Here is a 10,572-nt window from a genome sequence, read left to right on the forward strand (position 1 = left end):
TAATTTGGTAGCTTTGCTGATGTACATCTCTCTTTCTTTATTTTTTTTATTGTCCCATAATCGCTATCTCTCTCACTCTCCATCATTCGCTCCCTCTCTATTGATATATGAGTCACTCTCCCTATTTCTCCATCTATCTATTTCTCTCCCACTCCTCTTTCTCTCTCTCTCTCTCTCTCTCTCTCTCTCTCTCTCTCTCTCTCTCTCTCTCTCTCTCTCTCTCTCTCTCTCTCTCTCTGTCGCTCTCTCGGTCTCCCTCCCTCTCTATTCTTCACTCTCTCATTCCATTAAATTCCAGAGTGCTGTACTGGCATGGAAAATAAACACGGACATTGCCAAAGCAGTTAAAAATGCGAAGGAAAAATAACAATGTAAACTCCCTCTCTCTCTCCTTCCGTCCTCTCTCTCTCTCTCTCCCTCCCTCCCTTCCTCCATTCTCTCTCCCTCCTTCCTCCCCTCCTCCCTCTCTCCCTCCTTCCCTCCTTTTCCCCCCCTTCTCCCTCCCTTTCTCCCCCCTCCTTCTCTCTCTCCCTCCCTCCCTCCCTCCCTCCTTTTCGCCCCCCTCCCTCCCTCCCATTCTCCCTCCCTTTCACCCCTCCTCCCTCCCTCCTGCCTTAACACCTTTCCCCCTCCTCCCTCCCTCCCTCCCTCCCTCCCTCCCTCCCCCAGACCTGTACAAGCCCGCCGTCTCCCACCGGGACCTGAACAGTCGTAACATCCTGGTGAAGGCGGACGGCGCCTGCGTCATCATCGACTTCGGCCTCTCCATGAAGCTCACGGGGAACCGCCCACAGCGCCACGGCGAGGAGGACAACGCTGCCATCAGCGAGGTCAGCGCCCGGAAGAGAGGCGGAGTCACGCCTTGTGTTCCTGTTGCGTTCCACAAAATGTCTCTGTTGTTCCTGAAACTGATGTGGGGAAGAGGATAAGGATTTCACAAGGGGCTTTTAAATTTAAGTGTGTTTGTGGGCCGGACAGGATGTTCTCTCTCTCTCTCTCTCTCTCTCTCTCTCTCTCTCTCTCTCTCTCTCTCTCTCTCTCTCTCTCTCTCTCTCTCTCTCTCTCTCCCTCTCTCTCTCTCTCTCTCTCTCTCTCTCTCTCTCTCTCGACCATCTTTCCCTCAATCCCCAAAGCCCCATGCTCCTCGTCCAACGTCCTCACTCCTCTCCCCCCCTGTCCTCCCAGGTTGGTACGATCCGCTACATGGCCCCGGAGGTCTTGGAGGGCGCGGTCAACCTGAGGGACTGTGAGTCAGCCCTGAAACAGGTGGACATGTACGCCCTGGGCCTGGTGTACTGGGAGACCTTCATGAGGTGTACTGACCTCTTCCCTGGTAATATAACACTATACTATAATACTACACTATACTATAGTACTACACAATAGTACTACACAACATGTACGCCCTGGGCCTGGTGTACTGGGAGACCCTCATGAGGTGTACTGACCTCTTCCCTGGTAATATAACACTATACTATACTATAATACTACACTATACTATAGTACTACACAATAGTACTACACAACATGTACGCCCTGGGCCTGGTGTATTGACCTCTTCCCTGGTAGTATAACAATATACTATACTATACTATGCTATACTATACTATACTATACTATACTATAATTCTAAACTACAATACAACACAATGTAAAAACATGTACAGGCCTGTTGTACTGAGATATGGAACACTATTACACAACGACACACAAAAAAACATTATTACAACACTACCATACTACATATGCATAAAGAAACATTGAAGTGGTCAGCATATGTAGTATTGCATGCTGGGTAGTTGTTATCCATCGCATTCAGAAGATATGGACTTTGAAGTCATTCTTTCATTTAGAGGCGACAGTTAAACAAAAAACCTTGAGGTTTGCAGGGTTTTGTTTGTCTCTCCGTTTGTCCACATATCGACTGCAGCTGTTGAGTCTGCCGGGCGGTCAACAATTATGCCGTACAGAGTCCAAATCTTCTTTGAAGGCCTTCGGTCCCGAGTTTGACGGCCATTTGACCAAGCATTCCATGCTCTGTTGATTGTGTCCCTCCCTTGTTTCTATTAAATAAAGTTGTTTTGTTACAGTGGGTCCTAACCTCCTTCCTTTTTCTCTATCTTTGTCTTGCTTATTCTTTCTCTTTCCCTGCATGTCTTTCTCCCCTTCTCTGCCTTCCCCCTCCTCCTCCCCATATCTCTTTCGCTCACTCTCTCTCGATTTTACTCGCATTCTTTCTCATTCTCTCTCCCTCCTCCTGGCTCTCTCCCTATCTCCCCCTCCCTCTCCCCCTCCCTCTCCAGGTGAGTCTGTCCCAGAGTACCAGGTGGCCTTCCAGGCTGAGGCGGGGAACCATCCCGTGTTCGAGGACATGCAGGTGCTGGTGTCACGCGAGAAGCAGCGGCCCAAGTTCCCTGAGGCCTGGAAGGAGAACAGCCTGGTGGGTGTGGCTTAGCGGGTGTGGGTGTGGCTTAGCAAGTGTGGGTGTAGCCCGTTTAGTCGTGGGTGTGTGCAAGTCAACCCGTCAGCTGTTTTGTGCAAAGCGTAGCAAAATATAGTAATTCCTAAAAATAAGTTAAAAAAATAAAAATTGTAGTCCTTCCAGAAAGGTCCAGATATACGGTAAAGCTACTGTCTAATTTGAAAGTATTGTTGGGTTTAGCCTGTTTCTTTGTTTGTTGTAGTAGTTTAGCCTGGTTGTGCTGGTTGTGCAAACCCCCCCAAGAAGGCTCATTGTGTTGGTGTGGAAGGTTTGGCTGGATTTTGGTAGTTTACCTTGTTTGTGTTGCTCTGTAAAGTGTAGTCTGTTTGGGGTAGACTTTAGCTAGGTTCTGTTGGTGTGTGAAATGTAGCTTGTTTGGGGTACACTTCAGCTAGCTTCTGTCTGTGTAAAATTTAGCTTGATTGTGGTGCCGTTAACTTGTTTGTGTTGCTGTGTAAAGTTTAGCTTATTTCGAGGACACTTGAGCTTGGTTCTGTTCTTGGGTAAAGTTTAGCTTGTCTGGGGTACACTTTAGATAGCTTTTGGGTGTAGAAGAGTATAACTTGGTTGTTTGTTTCTTTATCTCACTGTGTTGTTCCAGGTGTGTGTGTGTGTGTAGTTGAGGTTGTTTGGTTCTTTAACTAACTGTTGTTCGGTGTGTGTTTAGTTGAGTTTGTTTGGGCCTTCATCGAACTATGTTGTCCCGTTGTGTGTGTGTGTAGTTGAGGTTGTTAGGTTCTTTATCTAACTGTGTTTCAGGGGTGTGTGTGTGTGTTTGTGTGTGTAGTTGAGGTTGGTGGTTCTTTATCTAACTGTGTTGTCACGGGTGTGTGTGTGTGTGTGTGTGTGTGTGTGTGTGTGTGTGTGTGTGTGTGTGTGTGTGTGTGTGTGTGTGTGTGTGTGTGTGTGTGTGTGTGTGTGTGGTTGAGATTGTTTGGTTCTTTATCTAACTGTGTTGTCCCGGGGGGGGGTGTGTGTTTAGTTGAGGTTTTTTGGTTGTTTATCTCACCGCGTTGTCCCGGGGGGGTGTGTTTGGTGGAGGTTGTTTGGTTGTTTATCTCACGGTGTTGTCCCGGGGGGGGGTCCAGGCGGTGCGCTCCCTGAAGGAGACCATGGAGGACTGCTGGGACCAGGACGCCGAGGCCCGGCTCACAGCCCAGTGCGCTGAGGAGCGGCTGGCCGAGCTGCTGCTCATCTGGGACCGCTCCAAGTCCGTCAGCCCCACGCTGAACCCCATGTCCACCACGCTGCACAACGAGAGGTACACACTCACGCACACGCACACACACACGCACACACACACACACACACAACTCAACCCCAACCCCATGTCCACCACGCTGCACAACGAGAGGTACACACACACACACACGCACGCACGCACAGACACACACACACACACACAACTCAACCCCAACCCCATGTCCACCACGCTGCACAACGAGAGGTACACACTCACGCACACGCACACACACACTCACACTCACACACACACACACACAACTCAACCCCAACCCCATGTCCACCACGCTGCACAACGAGAGGTACACACTCACACACGCACGCACGCACAGACACACACACACACAGACACACAACTCAACCCCAACCCCATGTCCACCACGCTGCACAACAAGAGGTACACACTCACACACACACTCACACACACACACACACACAACTCAACCCCAACCCCATGTCCACCACGCTGCACAACGAGAGGTACACACTCACACACACACGCACACACATACACACACACACACAACTCAACCCCAACCCCATGTCCACCACGCTGCACAACGAGAGGTACACACACACACACTCACGCACGCACAGACACACACACACACACACAACTCAACCCCAACCCCATGTCCACCATGCTGCACAACGAGGTACACCCTCACACACACACGCACACACACATACACACACACACACACACACAACTCAACCCCAACCCCATGTCCACCACGCTGCACAACGAGAGGTACACACACGCACGCACGCACGCACGCACAGACACACACACACACACACATAGACACACACAACCCCAACCCCATGTCCACCACGTAAAGACATTAACATTCATACACTCATTTTTGAAATACATGTGGTAAATATATAAAAATATACATATGCTGAAATGGATGTGAGTATATATATATATATTTTTTTTTTAATTTTTTTTTGTGTGTGTGTGTCCATAAAATGTTTCCTCGTGGTTCCAGGAACCGCATGACCCCCAAGTCGGGGCCCTTCCCGGACCAGCCCTCCTCCTACATCGAGGAGCAGGAGGGCGTGGCCAAGAACGGCCCGGCGGATGGCCACCCCGCCGGCGGGCCCCCGGCTCTGGGGGGCTCCGGCGTGCGCACGGGGCCCCCGCCCGGCGAGCGCGACCGCAACTCCATCAACCAGGAGCGGCAGCAGCAGGCCAGCGCGCGGCTGCCCAGCCCCGAGGGTAGCGGCGGCGGCGGCGGCGGCGGCGGCGGCGGCAGCCCCTCCACCACCACCACCACCACCCTGCTCTCGGAGTCGGAGGGCTCGGCGGGGGGCGCCCCGGCGGTCCCCGTGTGCCTGCACCTCACCCAGGAGGACCTGGAGACCACCAAGCTGGACCCCAAGGAGGTGGACAAGAACCTGAAGGAGAGCTCGGACGAGAACCTGGTGGAGCACTCGCAGAAGCAGTTCTGCTCGCCCGACCCGCTGAGCCCCGGCAGCTCCAGCCTGCTCTACCCGCTCATCAAGATGGCGGGCGGGGCGTCGGAGGCGGGCGGCGGCGGCGGCGGCGGCGGCGGGGCGGGGGGAGCAGGCGCGGCCTCGGGGGGCTCCTCCCCCATGCCGCCTGCCGCCTTCCCGCTGCCCAAGCAGCAGAACCTGCCCAAGCGGCCGTCCAGCCTGCCGCTGCGCACCAAGCCCCCCAAGAAGGAGGGCTCCTCCTCCGCGCTGCGCTTCAAGTTCGGCCGCTCGGGGAAGTCCAACCTGCGGCAGGTGGAGGGCGCCAAGACCACCAACGTGGGCGTGGGCGCCGCGGCGTCCGCCGCCGGCGAGTCGGCGCACCGCGGCAACGCCGGCACCAACAACCTGCCCGTCCGGCGCGATCTCCGCAGCAACGGCGGCGTCGGCGCCAACGGGAGCGTGACCGCCAACGGGCAGGCGAACGGCGGCGGCGACGGCCGGCTGAGCCTGGGCGTGATCACGGCAAGCCCCGACGAGCACGAGCCCCTGCTGAGCCGGGAGCGGGAGCCGGCGGGGCCGCTGATGTCAGCGCGGCCCAACAGCAACAACAACAACAGCAACACGGGGCGGGGCCGCGGCGAGGGCGAGGGCGAGGGTGAGGGGCCCGGGGAGGAGGGGGGGGCGCCAGAGGAGCAGCAGCAGCAGACGGAGGAGACGGGCCCCGAGAACGGGCCGCCGGCGGGCGGCGCCGACCCCCCCGCGCCGGCCACGGCCACGGCGGTCACCATGCGGGGGGAGGGGCTTCTGAGGCAGTCGCGGGGGAGGCGGCCCGAGAGGCCCAACTCGCTGGACCTGTCGTTCACCACGCGCGACCTGGCCTCGCTAGGTGAGCTGGCGCAGTAGAGCCGTAACCGCGGTGAGGACAAGACCGAGGCGCCGCCGCCGCGTGAGCCAGCCGCTCACGCTATAGCAACCCCCCCGCCCACTGATCAACCACTAACCCCCTGACTAATCCCGGCCTCCTAATCTAGCCTTGTCCGTCTGGTCTAATCTAGTCTCCCTAGTCTAGTCTTCCTGGTTTATTCTAGTCGTCCTGGTCTATTCTAGTCTAGTCTAGACTAACCTAGTCTTTCTAGTATAATCTAGTCATCCTGGTCTAGTCTTGGTTATCTGGTTCAATCTAGTCATCCTAGTCTAGTATAGTCTAATCTAGTCATCCTAGATTTAATCTAGTATTATCTAGTCCTTTTAGTCGTCTTGGTCTACTCTAGTCTAGTCTAGACTAATCTAGTTTTTCTAGTCTAATCTAGTCATCCTGGTCTAGTCTTGGTTATCTGGTTTAATCTAGTCATCCTAGTCTAGTCTAGTCATCCTAGTCTAATCTAGTCATCCTAGTCTAGTCTGGTCATCCTGGTCTAGTCTTGTCTATCTGGTTTAATCTAGTATAATTTGGTCATCCTAGTCTAATCTAGTCATCCTAGTTTTATCTAGTCATCCTAGTCTAGTCATCCTAGTCTAGTATTGTCTAGCTGGCCTAATCTACTTCTTGTAGAGTCAACGTGCTTCTTGCATCATGATTACTTGTGTAGTTTACATATTGGTATAAATGAGGGGGAAGGCCCAAATCTGAAACTCATCCAACCAGATTACACAAATAGTTAAAATTGTGAAGCAATACTCAGCAAATGTTATAAATGATCTAAACACTAACTAGTAACTAGCTTTGTATTAATATTCTATTAGCCTACTAATCATTATGCACTAACTCAACAATACAAACCTAACTACTACTTCTAAAGTCATAATTTATTTTCAAATATTTATCTGGTGCAAAGCTGTACATTTCAAGTTTTCATCCTGCCTTGAGGATTTTTTACATGATTATTGAATCAAGTATAATCAGTAGATTATGAACAGGAGAGCTGTGAGGAGTATATGATAACAATAGAAATATATATTACTTTTGACTATTACTTTTAAATAAGTTTTGTAGATATTGTTAATACAATTTTATACCCTTTCCATGCACATATTATAAAGTGTGTATTGTCCTTCTAGTTATGGATAATGTCACTTCTAGAAAATATAAAATTGACAAAAAACACTAAATATGATTAACAAAAATCCCTCAAGAAATGAAATTAATCAATAAAGATCGATTAAAACTTAAATATAGGATAGCCTTGACCCTGGAAGGCCTTTCCAGTGTGTGTGTGTGTGTGTGTCCTGCACCATGCTGTGCTAGTGTGTGACTGTGTGTCCCCCCCCCCCCCCCCCCCCCACAGGGGAGGAGCTGGGGCACCGGGACGGCAGCGCCGGCACGGGTGATAAGATCAAGAAGCGCGTCAAGACGCCGTACTCCCTGAAGCGCTGGCGTCCCACCACCTGGGTCATCGCCATGGACACCAGGGGCACCGGGGACGACGACGACGACGACGACAACAACAACAACAGCAACCACCACAACTGCCACCACCACCACCACCCTCACCACCACCAGGGCGGCTCCAACGTCCACGCCACGCAGGCCCGGGGCCGGCCCAAATCGGCCACCGCCGTCTTCGCCGGGGATCCCAGCGACACTCTAGTGTGAACGCCGCCCCCCCCCCCCCCCCCCCCCCCCCCCCCCCCCCCCCCCCCCCCCCCCCCCCCCCCCCCCCCCCCCCACTCTTCTCTTTTCCCCTCCCCCCAAAATCTGACACTAAACCTGTTAGTTTGTTTTTGTTTGTTTGTTGTTTTGTTTGTTCTTGGTCGTCAGCAAGAGGAAGCTATGGATCGTGCGAGCGGGAAAACCCGCCCCGGGTGGTCGTGTACAGCAACGATTTTATTTGTTTGGTTCTACAGACCGCGCTAGCGCCCCCACGCCGCCCCCCCCCCCACCTCCTCTCCCCCTCCTCCATGTGACTCTTTTTATCCGTGCGTCGCTTTAAATGGAAATCCAGCTATGCAGCATTCTCATTGGCTCCGGTCGCGGTGGTACGTTTGAGTTTGATGTCTGTCGTTAGCCTGTTGGTTGGTCGATGTTTCTGAGTTGTATTTTTGTGGTCTTTCGTTTGGTTTTCAACTGAATCGTTCCGTCGCGTGTGGACGCTGTGGTTCCCCCAGAGATGCACTTTGGACCAGATGGACGCGAGTCTGACTGTGTTGCCACGATGACCGCGGAATCGGAGGCGGTCTTTAAATCGGCGACGGGAAACAATCAACATTTTTTGGATTTAATTTTATTTTTTATAATTTTCTTATTTAGTTTTTTTGTTTTATTTTGTTTGTTATTGTTTGGGTCAACGACAAGCAGAGAGTAAAGCTCTGTAAAAAAAACAATAATCGTCCGTCTTAAAGACAAAAAAAAGACTTTTTTCCCAATTTGTATGCAATCATGTCCTTTCGCTATGTACCCATTCTTTGTATCATCATTTTTTTTAAATGTGCAATAGAATATAGCTTTTAGATGATTTTTTTTTTTAAGTTTCCCATTTGTTAAGCCTTTTTTTTTTTATCAATGTGCTATGTCAATAGTTAATCTATGTTGCACTTCCAAATAGTCACAATCAATCGTTCTACAATCGACCGAGTCGCCCAATCTCTCCTTCCTGTCTCTGGACTAGCGCTCAGTGTACAGACATCCTCCCCCCCCTCTCTCTCCTCAACACCGAGAATCAATCTGACATACAATTGCTGTTCTACGGAGGAGGGGGAGGTAGTATGAGGCCCTCACAATCAAAACTCAGTTCCACCGATTGAACAAAATGGAGGATTTTTATTACGCACAGCAACCGCACCTGGAATGGCTCAACACTGCAATGTCTGGACGTATTTTTTAATGCGTTTTAATTTTAATTTTTTTTATTACAATCACGAGCGAGCTGGGGAGATGACGAACGAAGCGATGGAGTCGTCGTGACGACGACAAACCAAGCGACGGAGTTGTCGTGGCTCTAAGGACCCCTTTTGGCGTACAACATCAATCTGTAGTCCTTATACCCTGGACGTCCTGTCTTGTACATTTGTCAGTTTTTGTCTAATTGTCTGTCTGTCTGTCTGTCTGTCTCCATCTATCGCTGTCCGTCAAAATGGCCAGAGAACACTTACGAAGTATAGTATCGTAGCTCTTTTAAAGACCGAACAAAATGGAAATTGACGTATTTACCCCCCACTCGTATAACCAACCATATTTATCCATTTCTACATTAAACTCTAAAATAAGCTAAACCTACCTTCCTCTAAAAGCGGATATGGTTTTTCTTGATCGTGTCACAATGTTCTGATGGGCGGGGCTGAACATTCCAACCAATTGTAAGGGGGGAGGGGGGTTATAGACATTGAAGACTGATGTAGGCCTATCACCCAATCGTAAATTATGAATGATCAAAAACCACATCCGGTCCTACGTTTAGTCCCGCCCTTAGATACAGTTTGAACTACGCCACCTGACTGAGACAGGAAACCGCCTGAACGCTGTTTGATGTCTTTTTAAAAAGAAAAGTTGACATTTAAAGAAATTAAACGTTGGAATAACGCTGGATTTAATTTCTGCCTCTTGTTTCATTTGTGTGTGTGAACGAGTGTGTGTTTGTGAGAGAGTGATCATGTGTGTCTGTGTGTGCGCATGCGCTGTGTGTCTTTCCACATGCTGGGTTCTTTTTCGCTGTACAGGCGCGCTGAAACGTCACCTTTTTCTGTCTTTTGAGCGATGCTTTTTGGGCGAAACAGAAAGACGTCCCGTTTACGTCTTTGTAGCTTGTAACTTTGTATGATGGAAGAAAAATAACCAACATGTATATGTGTACCGCGTTGATATTGCCATCATTTTTATGGAGTTCTGTTTTTTGCGTTTGACGGCTACTGTTGCTCTGCCTCTGCTAAGTCTAAATAAATGTATGAAAGAAATGTTGGTGTTTCTCAAACAAGCGTTTTTTTGTTCTCGCCCATGTTAATATTGATATTTTATGTCCTTTTTATATTTATTGATTCGATGGCTCAAAAGCATTTTTTAAATAGTTTTTGTTTTTTGCAAGTGTAACTCCACAACCCTCCCGCTATTTTATGTCATAAAAATAGCTAAATTATAAAACATAAATATGCAAAAATTCTGCCCAAAAACGTGACGTGTCGATTCAACATCATTCACTCTAATTTTAGTCAACGCAGCGCCGCGCCACCGCTCACGGCCACACGGGGGCGACACCCCCCCCCCTCGCATCGTACTCCATCTTTACCTCTGGCCTCCTTCTCTCTGCCATCTTCTCCGCGCGCCCTAGCAACTGCAGCATCAGCACGAGCCCGTGCGGCGCTGCCGCTCTACGTCACCTCTACGCAACGCGACGTTCCGCTGCTGTTGTGAACCCCCCATCCTCAGCCCAGCATCACCGCTCCCCTCAGCTCCTCCTTATCCACGGCCCTTTCGG

General features: G+C 50.6%; 2 protein-coding genes across 4 annotated transcripts in view; both read left to right on the forward strand.

Moving 5' to 3' along the window:
- The window catches only part of LOC115541821 (bone morphogenetic protein receptor type-2), a 46,518-nt gene extending 38,745 nt beyond the window's left edge, over positions 1-7,773 (forward strand). Inside the window, exons 8-13 of one of the 2 annotated variants that reach the window (XM_030353689.1) lie at positions 670-830; positions 1,186-1,333; positions 2,304-2,440; positions 3,571-3,743; positions 4,720-6,083; positions 7,453-7,590. In XM_030353689.1, coding sequence (XP_030209549.1) covers positions 670-830; positions 1,186-1,333; positions 2,304-2,440; positions 3,571-3,743; positions 4,720-6,070 — 1,970 coding nt within the window. In that variant the 3' untranslated portion in view covers positions 6,071-6,083; positions 7,453-7,590. Of the gene's footprint in view, positions 1-669; positions 831-1,185; positions 1,334-2,303; positions 2,441-3,570; positions 3,744-4,719; positions 6,084-7,452 lie in introns of both variants that reach the window. The other variant, XM_030353687.1, reaches the window with a different exon arrangement.
- A 40-nt stretch (positions 7,774-7,813) lies between these two features.
- The window catches only part of LOC115541827 (protein FAM117B), a 16,239-nt gene continuing 13,480 nt past the window's right edge, over positions 7,814-10,572 (forward strand). For both annotated transcript variants that reach the window (XM_030353697.1, XM_030353698.1), the window contains exon 1: positions 7,814-10,572. This exon is cut by the window's right edge and continues 494 nt beyond it. The gene's annotated coding sequence lies outside the window, so the exon portion shown is untranslated.

This window comes from Gadus morhua, chromosome 4 (assembly GCF_902167405.1).
Source record: "Gadus morhua chromosome 4, gadMor3.0, whole genome shotgun sequence".
Taxonomy (NCBI): Eukaryota; Metazoa; Chordata; class Actinopteri; order Gadiformes; family Gadidae; genus Gadus; species Gadus morhua.